Raw genomic sequence first — 24,991 nt, 5'->3', positions numbered from 1 at the left:
GTTAAACCGTGGTCCCATTTTGTTGCGTTTTACAAGCCGAAAAAGTGATAAGCTGGGCGACAGCTTTTACGCTAATTATTAATTTCTTAATTATCATTAAAAGGCAAAATACTAACCTCATTGATTTTATAAATAATTCGTTTCAAAAACCTTAACTTCACGGGCCGTTGTGGAGACCAAAAATGGATTTGCTCAACTTGCAAGCTAACTGTACACTTATTCACGTTGCAGTTAAATAAAAAACTGCAACTGTTTGGGGACTACATATAAAACAAATATTATAAAAAACTTTATTTCTGACTTCTGCGCAAACAAAATTCTTCTTAGTCCTAACAAAATTTTAATAAAAGAATAAAATAAATGCGTTCAACTTTTTTAATAAAATTCGTTTGCTTTTTTAGGACATATTTTGTACGTAACAAAACGAAAAACAGTATCGAAAAAACAACTTTCTTTTTCAAAACTTCAACAAACATGAAACAAACAAAAAGAATGTGTAAAGTAGAAAACAAAAACAAATTAAACACAATTTTACTTTACTTTCTTACAAAGCCATTTTTGTCTTGATAGTGTGCACACAATAAGCAAATTTAGATAAAAAATTATTGAGCAAAAGCAGCGACAAAATACACTGTGACCAGTTGTTACACAATAATTATACTGGTTATATGATGATGTTATGTTGCAGGTCTTTGCAGTATTGAATGAAGGCAGTACTATTTGTAAACAAAACGGAAACATCGTTTTTCTACTTTCCTCTTCTTCTGTTAGAACGTCGGACACCCTGGACAATAATTCACATAAATAAATGTAACTTGCCATATACTCACGTGAAAAATGACGGTTGTTATAATATGGATGTTCTGTTTATTACACCTTATGCCAGGTATATATTTAGTATATAACAACTTTCTTAGCATTAATGTTTAAACTCTATGACAATCAGAAATAGTTAGTAGTTAGTACCAAAACAATCTAATGTTACATCACAATACTTGCACTGTAATGGCAAGTTAAAAGCAAACAACAGAAAACATTATTCTGTAGGCTAAAAACACCTAATAGTTGACCCCAGTGATATTTTCATATATTCTAAGTTACCATGGAATCATCTGATGACTGTGAATCAGTTATGTTGTTGTTGTTCACTCCAAGTGTTTTCCTTCTGCAAAAGTTAAACAGGAATAGGATTATGATAATCAATTGAATATCATATATTGGCTCTATGGCAACTAGAAGATATAATACTCATATCCTATTATACACCATAAGCAGTGCTTTTATATACTCCTTATCTGCAAGTGCTCTACATTTGAATTTAAATAGATCTACTCAACTTGCAGTGATGAGCCAACTCTGGCCTGAACCTCTGGTTGTTTTAAATACATTGGTCTTCACTACTGTATTTAAAGAGATTGAATAAAACATATTTTATGTTCTGTTACCAGGTGTGTCTGTGGAACTTAAATATAGAAAGTGAACTAAACTACTTGGCCACTAAGCACTAACTACAACTTATAGGAAATTAATTAATAAAACTGACAGTATTGTCGGTGCCTGTCCTGTCACCAGGTGTGCCTATGCCTTGTAGTACTTTATATTTAGAAAGTAATCTGACCATTAGGCTACTTCGACAGTTCGTCACCAAGCACAACCCAACGTATAACAACCTATGTAGAATTAACCAAACTTACACAGGAACTTTAACTGAAGTGGAAGCGATCAACAAACTTCCTTTTGCTCGAGCCAGAGATGTTCGTTTCACGGGAGAATTACTTCTGTAACAAAATTAAGTTTAAACACATATAGAAACATTGCTTGTGAATAATTTTCCATTAGTATGACTTTAGCAGCCTGGGTAGTACCCACCCAAATCTGGGGAAATCCTAGGTCCTCACCTATACAGAAGAGAAGTTTACAGTACAAAAAAGTCTGTTAGTTTTGGAAACAATGACAATTTTTTATTTTTTAAACTATAAGGGCAATTTGAAAAATATGACTAATAGGCTAAACCTGTATTAATAAATAAAACAACTAACTGAGATTCACTAATCATTATACTCTCCCTTAACTAATAAAATAACCCCAAACTAATTACACTTTTAATGAAAGATTTTTCACTAGTGCCAAAGAGTCGACAAAAAAACTAATCACAAACTTATTGTCGATAAGTCTGGAATATTTCGGAAACCACTCACTGAGGTTCACTGGTGGATGCTGCGGATTCATCCCAGGCTAATGAAGTTCCTTCGTTTTCTCCCGAATCTGACTCCGACTCTGAAGCTTCATCCCCCATGCTGTCTTCAGTGGGTGACGTCTTTTTACTGGGGGTTGGGGGAAATGTTATAAAACCGCAACTTGAACAATTGGCATCATTTAAAACAGAAAAACAGTAACTAAGAGATAAAATACTGATCAATGATTGGCGTCTATATAGAAAAACTTGAATTAAATTCAAAAATTTATAGCCTATTCCATATAGATGGTTAACTTAAATTATATTGGTACAAAGAAAGTCTTTTTACTACAGGTTAAAAGGGGAAAATATCATAAAATCATAAGTTAAAAGATTGGCATCATTTAAAACAAAAAAAACTATGGTTAAATTAAAGTCTTTTCTATATGGTTGAGGTCTTTGTTTGAGGATCTAGGGATTTTCTGATTTTCTATGTGCATGTACAATGTTGGGGTAATGGCCAAATCTGGCCTGAATCCCAAATTCTCGCGGTCCCCACCCATACAGAACATTCTGCAGAGAACAAGTTGATAAACAAGTTACCGTGGAGGTTTTGATTGAATGGAAGATCTTCCTCGCTTGGCAGGAGGGGAGGGAGAATGATGCCGAGTGGGTTTTCTTATTCTTGAGGATTTCCTGCATTCATTAATTGAAGTTGAAAGCATGAGACAACCCAGTGGTCACTATTGGGTTGTTCAAGTTGTCAGCCATACAAAAAAAAACAAAAAATAAACCCCCCAAAATAATCACCCACAAAGGTATATACTAGGGCTGTGGAAAAGTTAACGGTTAACCGGTTAACCGAACCTATTCGGTTAACCGCTAACGAAAAGTTCAAGTCGTTAACCGAACTATGACGTCATAAGGCATAAACGTATATCAATATCTGTCTTATTTACACGAAAGGCACGTGTTCGTGTTTGTTGATTGTTGTTTTGCAATAAGACAGAGTCCGCAGGGACGCTGTTGCTTTGATCGTGCCCCACAACGGCGATTACGCCATCAATCTTGATTGTTAATATCGCAGGCTAACTGGTTTTGCAACATTATATTGGTGTAATACACAACTTAAATGTTTTCCTCAGCCAAGCAGCGTGTTTATTACGAAAAAGCAGGCATTCACACGTGGAATCATTGCATCATAATAGCGATTGTTTGACCTGGCAATTGATTACGACATAATAGCAATTCACACGTTAATAACTGCGTCATAATTGCAATTCACACGTTGATTATTTAGACGGCAGGTGTTTTAAAACAGGTTTGAATATGAATAAGAAAGCATTACTTTAATGTTAAGAACGTTTGCCCGTGTATTGCAAGCATAGTCCATACGTTCGTCGTAAAGTTGCCTTTAAATTCGCGAAAAAAAAGCGATAAACAAGACGCTTTTATTAGAAATACACTTGTACGGTTAACCGGTTAACCGGTTAAAACTGAACGGTTAACGGTTAAACAAAAATAGGGAAAATCCACAGCCCTAGTATATACTCCTTTAAGATTACAATTAAAAAATGCCAGAATATTCTTTTCAGATAAACACAATATAGTACTGTAGGGGAAGAAGGGGCACCTTTAGCACAAAATATCTTGATCATGCTTCAAACAATATAATGACCAACCTACCTTACTGGTGTCAGACTCTCTTTAGCTCCCTCTCCCTGTAAAAACAAATAAAAAAGTAAAACACTTTTTATTATTGCAAAGTTATATTTTTACAATTAATTAAAAGAAAATCTATATTCCATACGGGTGGAACCTCATCTGGTATAAAAAGGTAATGTATTTTCGATGTTTCGCCTTCCATTTCGCAAGACTTCATCAGAAAATGTGTCTCAGCAGGTAGCAGTCGGAAGATTGGAAATACACTACGTTTTATACCAAATAAGCTGCTTAAACATTATTTACTTGCTGATATCTATGTTTATATTGATATTTATTTCCTTACTAATATATATGTTGTTTATAACAGGTAAACACCGACCACCGACCACGTACATATTTTGGAGGATTTAGTATTCATAGTAGCAGAAGTAACAGAATATCTATAACAACCTGTGAAGATGAGCTTTGTGTGGAACAGCTTTGGGAGGTTGGGGGTGTGGGTAAATCTGATGACGACTGTTTCGCCGTGGGTGAAGCTGTGCTCGCTGAAGCAGAACTTGATTGGTCATGCACGGCTGGTTTCTTGGGGCTTGGTATTTTCCTATAGTCAGTATAACAAAATAAAATAAACATTGAAATTTAAAATGCTATTTTTTGACGAATCTAGTATATAAAGCCTTTTGTTTCAATTAAAGTCTTGCCGAACGGTAAATGAATGTTATACATCGTGCCTGGTAGCAAAAATATAGGATATTAAAATTTAGGATATTATTACTAAACTGACACATATTTGTTGCTTGAATTTAACTGCTTGAATTACTAAACACTTTCTCAAACATAACTTAAGCTGTGTTTTATTTTATTAAACTTGATTCTATTGTTTGCTGTTTAATGAAATACAATAACAACATAACATTACTGAATGTTTTCTCACACTATAAATGTAACTTGTGTCTTAAAACGATAACTTGTGAAATAACAATGGCTATTATGACCTGACTAGATCTCCTCCTGTTATTTCAAGTGACTTGTATTTTTTCTTGGCCTGCTTTTTCTGATCGTCAGATCCAAAACCAAATATGTCGCTGTTAATTAATTTGAATAACATATAGATAGTAAATAAATTTAACTTAACCCAACGTCACAACTTTCCAACAAAAACTGTTGACTGTTAGGAAATTTAAATATCCGTATTAAAGTAAACAAATTTCTATTATTACTGGTTCATTTGAAAGCATCAATAAACTGTCCTAACAATAAATATTGGAGTAAAACCCTATTAATTTTCTTAAGGTAACCTAGTAAGATATACAGAGTAATTTTTAACCACCCAATATACCCCTTTAGGTGCCAAACCTGGGGTGGCAGGGTGGCCAAGTCAACTCTAAAGTTTTTTGCATTTTTTAGTGAACATTGGCACCAAAGTTATTCCATAGAAATCATATTTAACTGTCCCTGCATTTTAAAATGTTTGCCGCCTATTTATCTCTACCATGTAAGTAAGATAAGTGAACCCCCCACCTAGTCCCATGGTGAGCAAGGTTCCTTCTGTATTTATCACCTCCCATAGCAGCAGTTGTGGCAAGGGTGGGGACTGACTTGGCACTTGTGTAGAATTCTCGTGGAAGATAAACTTTGTCGTTTTCAGGTCCGGTTGGCTAAAGACATTTTATTAATTAATTATTTAAAAAAAGAAAAATAACTCTAGATTTAATTACTTTCAAATTTGTTAAAAAAAATTATCAATTTAGGTACCAATTATTGAAAAAAATTAAATAATTAAATTAGAAGTTTGTTCCAGTGCCGTGGCTCAATGCTTAGGCGCTTGCATCATAACTAAAGGATACCGGGTTCAATGCCCGATACTGATACTATTAATGGTTCATGACTCATGTGTACTTTGCCATTTCATTTTATTTTGTATGGTAAGGTTCTGCTGCAAAGCATTTCAAGGGAACTTAGATTTATGTTAAAGTTTGCCCATTACCACAATGTATTTACTACTTAGGCCATTAAACATTAGACTAAAACTTAAGAATACCGTTGTGTAAAGTGCAGAAGGTATATAACGTATAATGGAGCTTTCAGGAGGGTCCAATATTGCCACAGCCAGTTGTCCAGATCTTTTAAGAACATGTTGAATAATAAGATCGCACACAGCGTATATATTCTGTGAACAAATAAAAAACAAGTTCAATCTCATGTATTTCCTTTAGGCAGCAAAGATTGAATGAATTGGAATCCTGTTATTAGAAATGTAAATTTGAAATTGATCTTTTGGTAAAAAAATAATCATTAAAACAACCTTATTACCAACGTTTTATCTACCATTCTAAATTAGTACGGTTGTTGTCAAGGACCTGGGGTATATGCCAACTTTGGCCAATTACCCAAGCATGATGTCTGGCATAAGCACACGTTATTAAAGCCTCACCAGACAGCAGACAAAACGTCCCCAAAATAAAACTTCTGCTTATTTTTTAAAGAAATTTTAAAATCAGATTGAAATAAAAATCCAAAAAATGAATGATGACATCATCAAAATATCAGAATGGGCATTATGACCTCATTTCTTTGTACATCATCAGGTTCTTCTGCGTTACGACTTCGCTTCACATTGGCGGCAAATCGCATCACGAATCCGAAGCTCTCAGGATGTCCTTTGGCCAGCAGAGGATCAAGGATGAAGTGGATGCAACTGGAGGAAGAAGACGAAGATAAAAAGATCACCCAATGGTTTTTATCAGTTGTATTTGTGATCTGACTGTAGTTATAGCAGGTGATAATTCTTAAAAATGTTGCCTATTAAAACAAACTGGTATTCTGCACCAAGTTTAGCCCAAAACCCTAATACCCATAGCATACTCACACGTCAATATAGAATAGAAAAAGTGGATCTAGTCAGGACATAAAAGCTGTTATTTTTTACAGTTTTTTTCATTCTAAGACATAAAGTAAAGTGCAAGAAATTATTCAGTAATGTCAAAAACATACAGATAGGTAATTAGTTAATTACTCTTTAATTCTTGCGAGACTTTTCCTCGAAAAGCTGTTATTTTTTTACAGTTTTTTTTTTATTCTAACATGCAGATTATGGTGCGAGAAATTATAAAGTAATGTCAAAAACATACAGATAGTTAATTAGTTAATTACTCTTTAATTCTTGCGAGACTTTTCCTCGATATTCCTTCCACAAAGTCGGGATCATTAGCCATGAGATATATGAGGTAAGGCAACATGTCTTCGGGCATCACCGGGTTCATTACTGTGAGGAGAATAATATGCAATGTTGAAATCAGAGTAATAAATAAAAAGCCTGTTAAAACAACATAACATAACATTAATATATTCTGCGAATCTGACCCTGATCTGGTGCCCATATAGCAGGACAATTCTTGTGTAAACAAATAGTTAGGATCTGGTTTTACGAAAACTTCATAGCCAAAATTAAAGTACGTTTCCCTGACTTATCAGTCTCTTATTCGAACAGATTACCGCAATAAGCGTGATGTAACCACTTTTTTACTGCTAGTACTTCGACTTTCGTTACCGTGACTAAACATACAAAATAATTTCATTTGTTTATTAAGTGTGACTACTTACGATTTCTCATTATTGCTTGTTTTTTCAAATCCCGGAATCTGGTGATAATTTTATTATAAAGCGACGCTCCATGTTCTCTTTGTACTTTCACAGTTTCCTGTGTGATGTAACAACAAGGTTTGTTGTTAATAAATAAACCAAATCAGGCAAAAAGTGGAAACAAATTTACTGCCTTACCCCAATAACTTATACGAAATAAAGTTTCAATATCAGTAATATTGAACTAAATAATACTGCAATTTATTTAAGTAAAGAAATAACACATTACAATAGAATGTAACCCTACCCAAATACACAATATAAAAACTACATTCACAACTTAGATATGTATTGCACGAATCATGTGAAAACCTGGGATATAAATACTCTTTCAATGGCTTATCTGGTATGAAAAACATAATGTATTTTGAATTGAAAAAACACTTTTCAGACTGTACATTTTTAGATTCAATCACATTAAAAATTTAATTTCAATATTCATATTTATTTAGTTTGTTTTTCGAATTAAAAATATACTACATTTTTCCTACTAGATAAGCCGTTAAAAGATTATTTATTATGCCTGGTAGTAAAACTAACCAAATACCTGAGATACAAACGAGAAGAGGGCAAGAAAAGAAAGACTGATTTGCAGCCGAAACACCGCGCAGTATAATTTGTTTAAGAAGATTTTCCGAACTTCTAAAACAGGATCCTGGAACATAAATAATGTGCGTTTAATGACAAGAAATTCTTTGATAATTCATTACCTTATCATAAAGCACATTATAAAATAAATTGTTGCTCTAGTTTAAACATGTTGTTATGTGCAATTTGGAATTTACCAGATTCTGCTGGCTCCACACTTTCAACTTAATTTTTAACACGAACAACCGACTTTTTTCTAAAGAAAATGATACAGTAGGTGCCAGTGAGAAATAATGAACATTTTAAAATATAATAGTATTGAAAATTAAATAATAACCTGTATTATAACCTTGCAGCACTAATATGACTAATATTGTGTAATAAACTATGAAATTAATTTTAAACATAACGTTATACCATTAGCAATGTCTATAAAACAAATGCAATAAAAATCTTACATTGATAAGCATGGCTAGTTCCTGGTGTACGACAGGTTTAAGTATGTTTCTGTATTCCTTTATACCAGCTATCTTTAACACACATCTGGCAGCTTGTAGCCGAAGATGGGACATATCAGCCTAAAACAATGCAATGTTTTTAAATATTAATATAAGGAGTTACACTAGTTGCACAAACGACGAGGTTCCTGGGTGTTGGGGTAATGGACCAAATTTGACTGAAATCCCAGATCCTCGACGGGACCTTACCCACATAGAATGTAAAAAGGTATAATCAATATAAAGGGAAAGACAGGTGCCAAACCTGGGGTGGCAGGCCTAGATTTTCTGCACTGCATTAATTACTAAACACTGGAACCAAATTGTTTTATAGAAACACATGTCTGTCTACCAGCATTTATAAAGTTCAGCGCCAAAGCTGGAAGGCATGCTTAATCTGGTCATGGAGTGAAGGGGTGCTGTCATTAATTAGCAGTATTTAGAAAAACTTTCAGCGTGGGTAGTGTAATATTTGGGTTTTAACAATAAAGTGTGCACAAAAAAGTTTGCTGCGGATGTCGTCGTAAGACCTATGTAAAAAAAGAAGCAATGTTCCAAGAATCAAACTTTGATAACAAATTAAAAGCTCTGATACTTTGAAAAATTAAATCAGGGCTATTTATAACAGTAAATATGGCAGTATGTGGACAGTCCTTCCACAAAACAGCTATTAAAGGCATTACGGCTTAATTTGAGACATTTATCATAATAGGAAACCCATTACAATATGTACGTTGTGCTAGAATGGCAGATACGAAATACATGAAAACCATTATTGTAGTTAAATATTAATATTTTCTGAGAATAGTTTTCTGTTGACTATGGTTATTAGGGCGTGTCAGAAATGTTTCCACTTTTAATCAAAGTCAGTTTTTTTCCACTACTGTAATATATGCTTGCAATAAATTTTATGAAAGTTAAATGCAGAAGACAATGTGTATTTTGGGTTAGCATGATAATAAGTTAATAAGTGTCAATAACTCATTAAATTAAAGCACAAATTTTTCTATAACTTAACTTTTTCAATCAAAACTTTTCTAAATATTTCCCAAATAACCTGATACTAGTGATAGTACATGGATACCCAGATTATTCACACTTGGTATAAAGAATTCCTGGTAAGTTATAAGTTATTAAATCCATAAACCCATCCTACCTTTGATATGTTCCCGCACTTCATAAGGTCACCATCATTATGCAGCATATGTTGTAACAATCTTAATGTTTTACCACAACAGCCCTCAGTGTCATTGGAGCTCAACCCTCGCAACCACCGAACCATACACTTCATACCTGCTATCTGTAGTGTGTTGAAGTTTAATGAATAAATCAATTTAACTTATTTATCCTCAAGTGCAAGCAATGTCTAGAGGGGTAATGAGCCAAATTTGGCCTAAATTCAATGGACAACTACTATTAAGAGTTTAATAAATGAATCAATTGAACTTATTTATCCTCTATCCTCGACAAGGACCGCCTTACCCACCTAGAATGGAGAACTAGGAAACATTTTCATCACCAGCTACAGGCAGACCACTTTCAAAATATCAGGGTATGCCAAAACATTTGTCTCATATTTTTTAGATGCCTTTAAATTACACAAATGAAAATCAAGACAAAATTATTATCAATAAATGGTCTGTAGGGGTACCATGATTTCAACAAGGACCATGTATCCCAGTATTCAATACAAGACTAACCAACATATCCAACCTTAGCTTTAGATTCACTTGATATTTCCACTTTCTCACACCAAGTTTGTTCCTTCTTTCTCCCCTTTGTTGATGCAGTATCACTCTTGTTGCCAGTCTTCATTATAACCTGTGTCAGTGATTTGTAACAGGTTAATACTAGAGCACGACCGATTATCGGTTAGCCGATATATCGGCCGCATTTTTGGTGATTTACCGATTATCGGCAAGGGCAAAAAACGGCCGATATTATCGGCGCTTAGTAACCAGACGGCCAGCAACGTACGTACGCAAGAATTAATGCAGAGCGATAGCTTGTTCATAAACGTAAACTCACTCGTATACCTAATTCAACTCGTTCGTAAAAATCTAACGTATTAAACTAGGTCAAAGCGTCTGATCACGCACCCACCGCATGTCATGTTTATCAGGCGCGTGTAACGTCGAGGTTACTTTAGGTCACTTACGCGTCTTTACGCGTCAACGTACACAAATAAACTGCATTAGCTGATAAATATAATGTTTGTTTAATGGAAGGGAGGTGAAATTTATTTGAAAAAATTACAAATTAACCAATTAAGTAATTACAAGTTCACTAATAACTAATTAATAATAATTAAGCCTGTTAGTTGATTTTTATTAGCTATATCAGATTTTTCCGTTTTAATCAGTCAAGTTTTTTAGGTGCATTAAAATATCGGTTATCGGCAACTGAAATTTACAAAATATCGGTATCAGTATCGGTTTGAAAAAAGCAATATCGGTCGGGCTCTAGTTAATACAAATGAAACAAGATAAATAATAAAACTGTTTGTAATTTTAAAGCATACCTACAAAAAATATTGGTAATATATCACTGTTATATGGTTGATGCCTTAATTAAAATCTGAATTAAACATGAACGTAGTGGTTGGCTTATATGAACTAATATATAGATAGGGTATTAAGGGTATTATTAATAAACTACGACATGCCTGACACAATAACAGCATTGGGTAATTAGCTAAATCTAGACAATAACATACATAGATAAATATGACCGCTGGAACAATCAACAAAATATAGGTTCTGTTCTTTCCTATGTGGGTGAGGTCCTTGTCGAGGACTTGGGATTTAAGCGAAATTTGCTCCATTCCCCCAACACCCAGATAGCTTTATGTAAGTTTAAATAAATGTACACTATATATAGAATAAGATATACAACAATATAGATATATAGTGTCGAAGTACTTACCTGTTTAACAACCACAGAAGCAATAAAGTATCGTAATTGTCCAGGAAATGCCGCGGGTATAACTTCCGCAATACATCCGATAGATGTCAGGGCAGTTTGCATCTCCGAATAACCTATACCTTCGGTACAAGCAATACCCTTGCAGTATTCAAACACCTGTAGGGTGAAATGTGAACATTATCTTACTGTATTAGATTGGGCATTGAGTTCTATTAAAGAGACTGATAATGTTATTCGGGCCAAATATGTATCATTTATTTTATACTTGGTTGGTCTTGAAATTTTCGTAGCACCAGAAGCTGACCGTAATTATTTAAAAAAATAATCGTTCCGCCATATGAGCACCAGATCAGGGTTAGATTCATGAAACTTGCATGGAGTCTTTGGAGATATTCTTGAAATCACTTATTTAATGTTGTAACTTATAAATACGTTGTAACTTATGAAAAAAAAACAAGTTTAAACAACTCACCTGCATCAATGGACTTTCCTTCACAGAAGTAAACTGGTTGATGGTCAACACTGCGTGTTTTGCGTGTTGTGCAGGGCCAGACTTTGCTTTACTTTTCAACTCAGGTATAAGAACTCTGCACATTTGAAAATAGTTTTAATAAACTACTCATAGTAAAACTAACAGTAGTTGCTATATGATATAGGTGTGGTCCTATGCTGTGGAATCCGGCATGGCTAGGGACCTGGGCTCTAGTTGGCCTATTACATTCAAACAGAACAGCTTATGATTTTAAATGCTTACCCTTCTCTAATGAGCTGCTAAAAGTTTTAATTAAGATTTAGTTTAAATTAAAAGGTGCCCGAGATAGAGTGAAACCAGTTACATGAACCACATATATAAACAGCCTGCCCGTTGGGATATTGTGCATGTTCTGGTCTAAATCTCTGGCCCTTGACAAGGACCACTATATATATATTTACTTTCTATCTATATATATATATATATATAGAATAGAAAGTAAAAGTAGCTTGATTCATGCAGTTACAATACAACTTAAGATTAATATAAGGATACATCATCCAGAACATGACGACTTACGAGCGAATTTCAGGGAATTTTTCCTCAATGATGAATCCGGTGTTCTTGAGGATCAGGAGAGCTTTATGGACGACGATTTCATCATCAGTGCGACGGATGAAACCCATCAGATCAACGAAGCATTCGGAGGAGGAGAAGAGTTGAGGGGAGCAACCCGAGAGATGCTGGAACATAAAGAAGAAGAATATGAGGTATATGTTTATATGGTATATGTGTATGAATGCATATTGTATATGGATATATACATGTATATGTTGTTGCATACATGTATATGTTGTTGCATACATGTATATGTTGTTGCATACATGTACATTAACCAATATGGTATTTATCCCCTAACCCCTAACCCAAAAACCCCCTGGTTGGGCCATTGCATGCATGCATATATATGTATATAGTTCCCTTTTTATCTTATACTTTCTTCCGAATCCAAATTTCCAACACAAGACATATACTGCTGTGTTGTAATAAATGCTGGTCTACATACAGGGGAAACACAATAAGCTCCGTACCTGTAATAGATCCATGGCCTTTGCTTGTGCACTACCACCATTCAGTTCATCAACAATGGATATTCCATCCAAGGATTCCTTCACCAACTCAAACAATATTCTGTGAAGAATAAGATAATATGAGTTTGATGTTGTAACCATTTGTAATTCTAATGTACGTGGGTTAGGTCCTACAGCTTAGGGTAAGGGGCTAAACCTGGTGTAACTTAAATATATATACAATATGAATATGAAGGTAACAAGTGAATGTTTTTATTTCATATATATAGTAGGATACGGGAAGATGGGACAACTTTAGCACATAACAACCAAATATCCTTATCGTGTTTTAAACAATTAACAACGGTCTATCAGAGTCGTGAGGATACGGTTTTATAATTCTTTGAATGTTCTTTGTTTATTAACAAATAGGACTATAAATTAGAATAAAAAGGTGTCCCATCTTCCCCCACCCTACTATATGTGTTAATATTTTGTTACTTCTGCTACCAGGCATACTAATGTTTATATATGTGTCAAATGTGAGGATAATTTAGACAGCTTACTTGAGAGATTCTTGGTCCACAAGAATTGGCAATATAGAACAACGTTGTAGTAATTGTTGAGCAGTGCTACGTGCACCTTTCGCCAAGCCATCATCTTCAATTTTTTTCAGTAAATCTCTCTGTGTATGAAGAATATTTAATTAAAAGCTATTTTTGATGTTTATTAATTTATTACTTCATTTATTACATTGTTATAGACAAAATAGCCACTATTTAATAATTTGTTAAAATACATTTATTTATTATTTGGTAGAAAATTAAAAAGAGAATTATGAAAAGTTTTTGTTGACTTGAATGCAAACAGATATTAAAATCTGTTGCATTTCATAATAATCTTTTTTCAAATATTTATCTAAGAATCAAACCATGTTATATTTGACCAATCGATATTTCAAACGATTAATGTTTAACATTTCAAGCAGTTAAGTGGATTCAACAGCACAATGTATCGTCGCCGCCGCAGCAGGAAAAATTTAAAGCGAAGCCACTAAACAAACATTCACTCGTGTAGAAAAAGGAAGCACCGTGGGTGGTGATGAAGTGGGCTCACTTGGAGTAACTCACTCGCTATTTAACAATAAATAGCAGACTATAACTGGTCAAGTGGTTTGTATTGAAAAACTTGGAAGCTTGGTTAGGGTTTGCAGTATCAGCACAACTTAGTAGTAGACAAACAGGATTTGTACTGAATTAGTATTATTATATTACTGGATTTTATTTAAGTAAAGGACTGACGATGCCATTTTGGTGAAATATATCTCTATTCTCTAATATTATACAATTTGGAGTTGACTTTTGTCAGTTATTTGTTTCTAGCACCAAATCCAGAATGGGTATAACACATGAATACTGACTTGATATACAGTGTTTGAAAATGGCTGATAATGTAGTTGTGGATATTGGAGAAGAAGTAATAAGGTTTGCTCATGATCAAGGTCATGTTAAAGCAAGTAAAGACACGATAAACTGGTCAGGGGTCGGTACCAAGTGTGGAAAAGTAAAATTCGAAAAGAGTCACTACTCTAAAACAACTAGAACAATAAGTGTGGGGAGCAATGAGTACCAAGATGTTTTAGATAAATTGGTCGTGAAAATGGGGGAAAATAATGAAGATAATGTTGTCACTGCTGTTGAGTATGATTTACATAAAGATGTTTCTAAAGCAAGTGGATTTAAATCATCAGGACATGGGGTTTGTGTGGCGGATGATTGCTTGATTAACTTAACAGGAAAGCCAACAACATGTTACGTATCTTTTAGTTCAAATATGAAGAAAACTTGTCAAGCTGGTGTGCAGTTAACACATACACTGCAGTGGGCGACTAATGCTAATCCAAGTATGACAAGGAGAAACTCTGATAACGTTTTGTTTAAGAAAGAAAGAACAAACCTACATAACAGTGGTGGGAATAAAAACTTATCAAAAATATCGTTGTTGCCAAAGTTTCGAACTTCTATACACCTTCCTGGCGTTACAAGGAAAACAATTGTAATTCCTTTTACAAACAACCCAAAAATCAAAGCAGAAATGCCACCAGGGTTAAAGGTTCCTATTGAGATAACAGAAACCATAGAAGAGGAAAAAGGTTCTCTGTCTGCTGATTATTTCATATGGGGGTGCGTGATGGTTACAGTATGGGGCAAACCATACAAACTTACACTTGCAGATATTCTGGATCCAAAAAACAACTCATTGTTTACAAGGTATGATCACACATAATCTACAGTCTAACCATATACATAGAAATATGTTGAGCCAATACAAACTGCATTTCAATGAAAGATAAAGCAAGAGCTACACAAAGTCATAAACAGCAACCCATAGGGGTCTAAATTACTCTAAATTAGTGATGTACCGAATCGTTAAAAAAACGATTCGGCCGAAACCGAATATTCGGCCATTTGTGCCGAATCAATTCGGCCGAATCAACCGAATCGTTTATGACGTCATCCGAACCTGCGGCGACGGGCAGTCGGTAAAAACGACATAAAGGAAAATACTTTATCATGGCACCGTGTCACACACAAGTATCAACAATTTCAATATGAGTCTTTAATGTGGCAATAAAGCGTTGTGGGAAACATTAGTCTCCTAATAACGCGCGTATTTACGAACCAAAACTACAGGGAAGGTAAATCGTTGGGAGAAAAGCACAACAGTGACGGACGAGCGTGGATTAGATAAATTTAATTTTATTGCAACACGGACGAGCAGTTAATTCGAGAACTTAAAAATTCTTTACTGTAACGGCGTAACCATTGACAAAACCTGTGTTACGCAAACAAAAAAATTATTTACTTTTGTGACGAAAAAAACATTGTGTATGAGCGTTTTACGCTCTGCGTTGGCTTGGGAAATAAAGAAAGACGCATGCGATAGCATACTTTCAACACTTAGTAAGCGAAGCAATCGTTGTGAATTTGTTCTTGTAGAAACCGACGAAATGCTAACCTCAGTCTAATTTGCGAGCAGCCTGTGCCCTGTGGTATATAAATTGTCGGATTTATATGAAATGTTTTTTGGATTTTGAATGTTACATAACGTAACATGTGTATATAAATTTTAAATTTAATGTTTTAGGTGTAAAATTAATATCTTGCAACTGGGATTCACGAAACTCTGATTTTCGTGCGGTGCCCAAGAACGACGTTTTTGGCTTCTGTCCAAGCTCGGCCGGGACCATACTTAGCAATATTACATTACAATTTGTGTTGGTTCTAATTTCCTGATAGCTTCGCTCCTCGCACTTATATTTGCATCAATTAAAATTCACATAATCGCGATTTACCTGCATTTATACTACTCACGGTTACTGGCTTAAAACTATACCGAGAGTAAAAAAATTATTCGAAAACTTTACTTTTACATTTTGTATTCTGCTTTGTGCTAAAAATGTGCAGGGGATCGTGCGCAGACGCGTGCCCTATTTAGAGAGAAAAAGCGAGTGTTTTTTTATCGACGACCGGGAGCAGACGCGTGCACTATTTAGAGAGAAAAAGCGAGTGTTTCTTTATCGACGATCGGGAGCAGACGCGTGCACTATTAAGAGAGAAAAAGCGAGTGTTTCTTTATCGACGATCGGGAGCAGCTTCAGTCGCGAATGTGACGAAGTTTATCAAAATGCGCGTGTGCCATAGCCCATAGAACCGTATCCGAAATGATTAGCATTGCTATAAAGCATGACGATTAATTGAATTAAACTTATTTGTTGCAAATAGTCTTTAATTCTTATCTCACGATTTGCGCAAGTTCTTGCTAATCGTATCTATATTGTCTGTGAAAAAGATTCGGTTTTTGCCGAATCTTTACGCACGATTCGGCCAAAACCGAATCTTTGTCAAAATCGCTGATTCGGCCGAATAAATTCGGCAAACCGAAACTTCGGTACATCACTACTCTAAATTACAGATAATCTACAGCCTATACGTAGAAATGTGTAGAGCCAAAACAAAATGCATTTACAATTGAAAATTAAATAACATCGAAAAAGTTGGCAAACCTATTACATTTATATTGCTAGAGACACCATACGTGTGAACAAGAAATTCAACATCAATTCCACCGACACTGAACAAGCAGTGAAGTTTGAAATAAAGGGAGTGTATGAAAGTAAAAAGATTCACTACAATATCAAGCTTAACTTTCCAAATACTTTACTCAGACGACCAATTAACAATGTAAGTTATTGCCAACTGTTAATAACAATAGAACAAACTGTTGATCAATACACTTTATATACTGCTGCTGCCATTACACCTGCTTTGTAAACCACTTTTCTTGCATTTATTTGCGTACCGACATTTCGACCATAGTTATACACTGGCTTAGTAACTTTTGATGTAACAAAATATATTTTTATCAGGTTGAAGCATTAAAATGTAAATGCGACACAATTCAACTTCCATACAATATACAAGATGATGGTTACTGCGAATTAAGCAATAAAAATCTTGCCAAGATTATTCTACGATGGAGACAAATACAATATTCCTTTAGAGGTGAACAAAGCTGACAAACTATAGCCTATAGGTTTACATAGGGACACAACTACAACATCTTCTGCATGCAGTTTCTAAACTGACAAATTTTTTTGGCAAATAGTTTTAAGTAACCTTGCTTGGATGCACAGTGCACACGCAACAAAACGACAACAGACACTTGTACATTTTAGAGAAAAGCAGCACGCAGACAATGTGTATCGGTGGGTTTACAAATACATGTATAAATAATCCAAATGACTAAATGAATTTAAATAAAGTAAACACAACAAGATAATAAAACCTATTGTTATTGTTTAAGTGAGCCTAATTTTTATCGAAATTTTAAAATACACAGATTTATGAACAATTTATACATATATATTATAATATATATAATAAATGTAAATACATATTATACAAAATACAATAATCTGTTTTAGACAATCACACGAAACGAGATAACAGTTTGTTATGGAAAGTAATTAAATCATCGGATACTGAACTTGCAAAGTTTGCCCGTACAACAGAAATCGATAAATGTTGCACGAGTTCAACGGCAGTTGATAAATTCCTACTTTCACTAATTTTATGGAGAGAAGAATGCGAGACAATTAATGAGCTGGCTGATTTGAAATGGGAGAATGTTAACAAACAAGCAAAACATTTAACTCAACAGTTATTTAAGTTGGGAATGCCAGTGCCTGTGATAAACTTTTTATGGGACCAAGGTAAAAGTGGTAACCTTAAGAAGATGTGTGCATCTTGTTTAAAACCTATTATTACAGAAAGCCAAAATGAAGCATTGCAATGCCCGGTACATAAGTTTTTACCGGCAAAAATTCCTGACCCAAAGTGTTTGAAAAACTCAGCGCAAATTAAGATGAAGTCCCAGCTACCTGATCGAGTACTTAACAGGTAAACATAAGTAAACACAAGGTTTATTGCCCTATACATTGTGTCAAGGCTGGTAACATATTTACTAGACTATGTCATTAAACACTTGAACCATCAACCATGGTCAAACAGTAAAAATATAAGCTTACAAGGAGTAATGAACCAACATACTATAACTTTTAAAAACCCTCGGGGTAAACAGTAAAACACCTACTGGCTTAAGCTACGAGCAACCAATTCACCTACCAGCAGAACTTTTTAAATAAATTACAGTATTAGCCCAAAATAATACATGTTTTCAAACCCTTTCTTCATCCCATTGTAGTAAACAAAGAATATTTACAGAATAATATAACAGTATCCTTACAACTTCCACAGACTGTTGTTAATTGTTAAAAACACAATATGAAGAAATATCAGATATTATGTTCCAACGGTATCCCATCTTACCCCACAGTACTATGTTAAGTTTTATTATACAGATTATCCCAGCGTTGGGACCTACAAGATGGTTGGGTGTCAACTGCAATGTTCCTGGGAGTCGACTTACATAATGTTCATAGACTAGCTACAAGTGATGATAGTTATAACACGGTGGCTGATAAAATAATGATGTGTTTTAAACTGTGGAGGATTCAACATAGAAGGAATTCTATTGGTGGCAACGATGGTAAAGGCGCGTGGTGTTCTATATGGGACTTATGCCAACAACTAAGTGAGATGGGAACGCAAGAAGAAGTTTTTAACTTTCTTTGGTTGGATAGCGAAACTACACCATGATATTAAAAGTTCACAAAATAAAAAAATTAACTTCCTACTGCTACTTAGTAGTATTTATAGGCGCTGGACTTTTTAAAGTGCAAGGGAGGCAGGGTAGGTAAACACACCTCTAAAACAAAGCTAAAGGTTTTTGTATGAAAAAATGTATGGAAAAATTCAGGTTTTGTTTGTACATCAACGTATGTAAAATGCCCACTTACCAGTGCCACTGCTACTTTCTTGCATGAATAATGGTCAGAAACAATATATTTCAACCACTGCTTGATTTTCACATCTTGGTCTGCATGCCGGAAGAATTTCTTCAAATGTTGATGGGTGGCTTGTGGTGTTCCTGTTAACTGGGCAGCCGAGAAAACGATTTTGGACCAGATTATCCGATTTTTTTCTTCTTCCTAAATTCAATAACCAGCTTTAATATAATAAAATACATATGGTAATTTTTTTTATATATATAATATACATATATATTTTTTTTTATATAATATTTAAAATAAAAAAATATTTAAATACAAATGGTATTCTGTTTGAATATAAAACTGATGATGTCAGTTGTTGGCGATATAACTCTTCGATATATCTTTAGTTGAACGGATTTTTGTTTACATATGTAGTAGCTGTTTGTGTATTCTGTTATATTTCCAATCATATTTTAGTCTACTTGACTTTATTTTACAGTGAGCATGTTAAAACATTGAATGGTTTGTGGGCTTTAATTAATTTTCTGGTTAAATTACAGTAAAGAAGTAATATAAAAAAAGTATTAAAAGTTTGAACTTTTGTTTGTGAAAACTGCTTTCGTCTGCTGATAATTAGGTTTTAAATATTTTAACTTGCTCACATTAGTAAGATCAAATGCAGCAACGATATTTCGTAAAGCTAAATGTAAAGTACGCGACTTCTTCAGCATTTCTTCAAAAGTTCTGTAAGGTAAAGCGAACGTTATGCAAATGTTACAACCAGTCAATCATGTTCACAATTAAAATCACTGAAACAATAAATGAATGAATGTAACGCGTCTTATCATTGCATGGCTGAAAAACGACAGTCGTGTCAGCTTCCGAGTTACCATGTAGGTGTTAAAGTTTTTTGAGGGTAACCAACACACTTTGAAATTGACAAAACAAAATACATACAACATTAAACACACCCATGGGCTCATAATAGTAGCAGCACCAAGCTTCAAAGTACCCCTGAACACATATAAGAACGCATAACAACACATAATATATACCGTAACATAGTAACAATATATGATAACACATACTGAATAGTGAATACTATATTATAACAACAAATATATAAGCTAAAAAGCTATATAATAACACATACTAAATAGTGAATACTATAATATGACATCCGATATAAAAGCTATACAATAACATAAAATAACACATACCGAATAGTGAATACTATATTATAACAACAAATATATAATAACATATAAAAACACATACTGAATGGAAAAACGGCCAATTGAAGCATAAAGCTCGAACAATAACGTCATTCGCCTTCTATCAGGAACAGCATAAGGAACCAAACAAGTAACCATCACATGTTCAACCAAACACCTGTAGAGGAAAACAATACAAGCTGATTAGACCAAGATACTTTATTTATTTTGACATGTACTAAGGTAAATAATCTTTTTGACGTGTAAATAAATTACAATATGCCTGGTAGCACAAGCAACATTTTGACATAACCCAAACAAATTTGACCCTTGAATGATTGTATGTAGTTGTACATTATTTAAAAAAAACACATACAAAGACACTACCACTACTGTGACAGCCAGAATAAAACAGTTTATTATTACCTACCAGTACCTGCTACCACAATTCTCTTATTACATATTTGATATATACATATAACAATACGATTATACCAGCATATGCAACTTATCTTCTTGGAAACCAGGGTACTTCAAGGCCATAGGGCATATTTTTACCAATTTTACCATAAATAAATGTATGCTATTTACCAGTTTGTCCATTACTAGGCATACCCTGGTTATTTAGTATTCACATATGCCCATTTCATTCATACCTTGCATAGCCATGTTAGGTTCATATGTACATACCAGTCATCTTTATGCGGTGTGTAATAATCCTGCAACACAACGTCTCTAATCCATTGAAGTCTTCTACAATGGATCCTTGAAGCATCTTCGCAAGTTACGTATTGTTTATAGATGAGTCCTATCGCACGTATGGCAGCTTCTCTTACAGGCCACTGAAACAAGTTGGGTTGGTTGGCTAATCATGTTTTTAACAATTAACAACTCTCTTCTACACTCTTGAGAATAATGTTTTATAATTCTGTAAATATTCTCTGTTTACTACCAAATAAAAATCAAAACAAACAAAAGCTATAACCATCTTATCCTACTAAATAAAACGCAAGTGAAAACCATGGACCATCTTGCCCCAACCCACTATATTTATGATTTACCTTTTTATCCTTTGTTTTGTCTTTTAAAAAAGTCAGCAGTTCATTTGATGCAAGTTGTATATCCTTTAACACGATCCCACGAATGCAAGCCACCACTGCAAAGCGTACACTTTCATCGGTATCGTTGCGGAATCGTTTGAATTCCTCAAATGCATCCTTCACATACTGGAAGTGGGCTTCATGATTTATCAGCAATTTTCCATAAAACTTGACGCAGGTGCATCTCAACTGTAGATAAAAGTTTGGGACTAAATTAGACATCACAATATATAGTGTTGCTTCAAGGCATATTATATATATATGTCTCTTCCTGCAAGAATTTTGCAGACGTTCCTTTGAAACAAATCTAACTTTTTGGTCTAATGTTTAGTAATTAGGGTAGGGTATGAACTTAGGATAGGCCTGTCATTGCTACCAACCCTGCCACCCCAAGTCCGTCTATGAATGAGTTGCCTAGAGTTTAAATTTCATGTTTTTGTTAAAGTTTCTGACATTTGTTTGCTAATAGATTAATAAATGCTAATAATATACCAACTAGAGATGGTAAGCCTAATTTGTAACGGATGAATGGATTTACTTCTTTATACTTGCATTTCTAAAAGCCTATTTATTTAGGCTGTCCATAAACGCACGAGTTAGAATCTTACTTAGATTGTATTGTAATTAACTCACAGTTGGATCAATGTCACGAAATCTTCCAAGAAAACTTGTCCATAATGCTGGATGTTGCGTAACAAGGTCGGAATCTCTATTGGAAAACATCTCCGACAACATTGTAGCAACATCAAGTCTTACTTTCGGATCAGGACCCTGAAATAAAACATGACTCCTTTTAGTTTTTGTTAACAACAACAACAGTATAAATAGGCAAAATACAAATTATTTTGTGTTATTTCTTTGATAAAGTCTTGCTCACCTATAAAGAGGTTTTCCATGAAGTAGTAGCTTTTTCTATTTAACTACATTTACGAAATACTTTTTTTTTATTTAATGAAATATATGGCCTATTGTTATAAATAGTTCAATAATAACTGATATATAATATATAATATACATATACTGATTAAATCAAACCATTTCATTCACCACTTACTGACTTACCCCTAGCTTAAGTTCAAGCTGTGGAAGTGTGTTGGTCATTAAAGATGGTGTAATTTTGTAAAGCTTTGGAATCAACATCATCCAGTGTGGTGATAATCTGCTGCGTTCGGGTTGTTCTTCAAATATCATGTTTTGGAAAAACTAAACAAAAAAAGTTTGTGATATATTATATATATATATATATATATATATATATATATATAAAAGTAGCTAATAATAATATATATATAATATATATACATTACATAATTACATAATAATGTATAAACGTATTGAAATTATTTTAAGTTCGTGTACTAATTGATAAAAAGTTAACTTTCTTAAATACATCTGGGTAAAATACTAGTAATATTATTAAATCGTGATTAATACAAATAAACCATTTTGAATATCATAAGATTAAAATTACCATCGTCAAACTTGGTTCAATTGCTGAAGCTGTCCTGCGCAATAAATCACATGCAAGTTCATACGCTGAAGGATTCATTCGCTGAGCTGTGACGAGGTTCTCTAGTATAATATCAAGTAATGTTGCCGGCACTGTGGAGCTATCAGTGATGGCAAATGCCATGATATCCAACATGTGGCTCTTCACTTGTTTATCGTGACCGGAGCTGAAAACAAAGTAATCGTAAATAATAATTGGACACAGAGAAAAAAACAACTTGCTTGACATTTTCAGTGATTTATAATCCATAATAACACTGATAAAATCCCACAACTTACTTGACAGTGCTGAAAAGTGTTTTGAAAAGTGAAGAAAATATCTCAAGAGTCGCATTTGGATCATCCATGTCAATACAGATATTAAAGGATTTTATTGTTGCAACATTTTCTAGAATATGGAATGCTTTGGGAAAGAATGTTCCCTTTGTATCTTCTAGATGTCGCAACTGTTCCGTCATAAACGAAAAGATTTCCTGCAAAAATCAAGCTTTTGATAATAACGATGGGGCTATACAAACAAGGTAAAATAACTAATAATTAGAATAGAATATACAAATTTTTCAGATAAGAACCTAGAATTATTCATTTGTCATAAATGTCTTTGACACCTGCCAAGGTATCTTGTAAATAATGTCTGTATAAGACTACTAGTGCATTCACCTATAACTGTTAGACAAAAATAGTATAATTTTATGGCAAATTAAGCGACAGTATGTTTTTAAAAAGTATATATATATAAAGAATTTTAACTAACTTTAATTTTTTCTTCCGATTGAAAAGGATTTTCGGGAGCATGTAGTCGAAACACGTCAGCAATAATACATCCAATGAGAATCCTGCAATGTTCGTCCGTTGTTTCATTGATGAATTCACCCATTGTGATGTAATGACAGAAAGGAAGATATTCGCGCTTCATTTCTTCTTCATCTTGCTCGAGTTGAGAAAAAAACTTGCAGCATTTCTGGATAAAATATACTGTACAATCAAAATTCACATAAAAATAATGAAAAAATATCATTCATCAAAATTAAATTTAAAATTTCCTTCGCCAAAAGGAAAACTCTCCAATTTGCGACAAAGGCTGTGTTACTAAATTATATCTTATTGTGATAAAAAAATACTTTACCAAATGGATCAAATTTGCTCAAAATTATCATTATAGCAATTGATGAATTACCAACCTTTAATATTTTAATCAGTTCACTCGGACTCATCTCCGACGACACATTTTTTACACCAGGTGGGAATAAAATCTCCGCCACCTGACTTTCATCCATGTTGGTATATCCAACGTGCTTCAGTTAGTTCAAACTATTTTCTGCAAAAGACAATCATTTAAGTAAATATACAATTACAGTTTTACCCAATATTGCATAATAGATTTAAAAGTTTCTGCACTAGCTGTGCGGTCCCTTTAATAAGTGAATGACTGCTATGTCCACAATATTTAGTTCACTATGTCTTTTATTCTGTTCACTATGTTTAAGTATTTTCTCTATATACCCGTTGACCGCTGTGTTGTTTTAGACACAAATTATCGGCCAAATTGTCTTCGTATAAAATGGGTTGTTCTACTTTTCTAAAGCTTTTAAAAAACAACAATTACGTTTTCATAACTACAATAACTCATTACACTAGTCATATATTTACAAACACGCAAAAAGCGCTTACGTTTAAGGTTTGACTAAACTGTTAAGTATGTTCAATATACTCTGTTTATAGTTTACTCTTGCTTG

General features: G+C 33.8%; 2 protein-coding genes and 1 long non-coding RNA gene across 7 annotated transcripts; 2 read left to right on the top strand and 1 right to left on the bottom strand.

Moving 5' to 3' along the window:
* Nucleotides 1-361: 361 nt before the first annotated feature.
* Nucleotides 362-24,573, bottom strand: LOC149725276 (sister chromatid cohesion protein PDS5 homolog B-A-like). 4 transcript variants are annotated; one of them, XM_089892896.1, is made up of 33 exons: nucleotides 24,437-24,573; nucleotides 24,010-24,216; nucleotides 23,535-23,728; nucleotides 23,218-23,422; nucleotides 22,809-22,949; nucleotides 22,380-22,517; nucleotides 21,708-21,935; nucleotides 21,337-21,488; nucleotides 20,711-20,824; nucleotides 20,095-20,176; nucleotides 19,457-19,648; nucleotides 13,602-13,720; nucleotides 13,057-13,156; nucleotides 12,545-12,708; nucleotides 11,966-12,080; nucleotides 11,494-11,649; nucleotides 10,282-10,389; nucleotides 9,725-9,868; nucleotides 8,530-8,649; nucleotides 8,031-8,138; nucleotides 7,445-7,541; nucleotides 6,995-7,106; nucleotides 6,407-6,539; nucleotides 5,883-6,011; nucleotides 5,363-5,499; nucleotides 4,837-4,926; nucleotides 4,292-4,442; nucleotides 3,863-3,897; nucleotides 2,780-2,872; nucleotides 2,199-2,324; nucleotides 1,695-1,778; nucleotides 1,102-1,165; nucleotides 362-784 (listed from the first exon to the last, which is right to left on the bottom strand). In XM_089892896.1, exons 1-33 carry the CDS (start codon nucleotides 24,530-24,532, stop codon nucleotides 749-751), a joined length of 4,170 nt encoding a protein of 1,389 aa, XP_089749022.1. In that variant the 5' UTR covers nucleotides 24,533-24,573; the 3' UTR covers nucleotides 362-748. The 4 variants fall into 4 exon arrangements, with proteins under 4 accessions (XP_089749022.1, XP_089749023.1, XP_089749025.1 ...); XM_089892897.1 differs by having other exon boundaries at nucleotides 1,695-1,775; XM_089892899.1 differs by lacking the exon at nucleotides 4,837-4,926.
* On the top strand, nucleotides 14,024-19,299 carry LOC149725277 (uncharacterized). 2 transcript variants are annotated; one of them, XM_089892917.1, is made up of 6 exons: nucleotides 14,024-15,305; nucleotides 17,123-17,279; nucleotides 17,465-17,600; nucleotides 18,023-18,310; nucleotides 18,368-18,497; nucleotides 18,959-19,299. In XM_089892917.1, the coding sequence occupies exons 1-6, from the start codon at nucleotides 14,476-14,478 to the stop codon at nucleotides 19,254-19,256; spliced, it is 1,839 nt and encodes a 612-aa protein (XP_089749043.1). In that variant the 5' UTR covers nucleotides 14,024-14,475; the 3' UTR covers nucleotides 19,257-19,299. The 2 variants fall into 2 exon arrangements, with proteins under 2 accessions (XP_089749043.1, XP_089749042.1); XM_089892916.1 differs by having other exon boundaries at nucleotides 18,023-18,497.
* On the top strand, nucleotides 23,637-24,622 carry LOC149725275 (uncharacterized). The gene is made up of 2 exons (XR_016386525.1): nucleotides 23,637-23,776; nucleotides 24,036-24,622. It is a non-coding gene; the product is annotated as an uncharacterized LOC149725275 (long non-coding RNA).
* Nucleotides 24,623-24,991: the final 369 nt, after the last annotated feature.

The sequence above is a fragment of the Ciona robusta genome, chromosome 14 (genome assembly GCF_009617815.1).
Source record: "Ciona robusta chromosome 14, ASM961781v2".
Lineage (NCBI taxonomy): Eukaryota > Metazoa > Chordata > Ascidiacea > Phlebobranchia > Cionidae > Ciona > Ciona robusta.
Note: the sequence above shows the minus strand (reverse complement) of the source record. Positions and strands in the feature narration are given on the sequence as shown.

Coding starts and splice junctions, on each gene's coding strand:
- LOC149725277 (XM_089892916.1), top strand. CDS start 14,476: ATGGCTGATAATGTAGTTGTGGATATTGGAGAAGAAGTAATAAGGTTT. Junction 17,601..18,022: donor AATACAATATTCCTTTAGAG/GTGAACAAAGCT, acceptor AATCTGTTTTAG/ACAATCACACGAAACGAGAT. Junction 18,498..18,958: donor CCTGATCGAGTACTTAACAG/GTAAACATAAGT, acceptor TTTATTATACAG/ATTATCCCAGCGTTGGGACC.
- LOC149725276 (XM_089892896.1), bottom strand. CDS start 24,532: ATGGATGAAAGTCAGGTGGCGGAGATTTTATTCCCACCTGGTGTAAAA. Junction 10,390..11,493: donor CTTCTGTGGTTGTTAAACAG/GTAAGTACTTCG, acceptor TCACTGACACAG/GTTATAATGAAGACTGGCAA. Junction 4,927..5,362: donor CTTGCTCACCATGGGACTAG/GTGGGGGGTTCA, acceptor ATTAATTAACAG/CGACATATTTGGTTTTGGAT.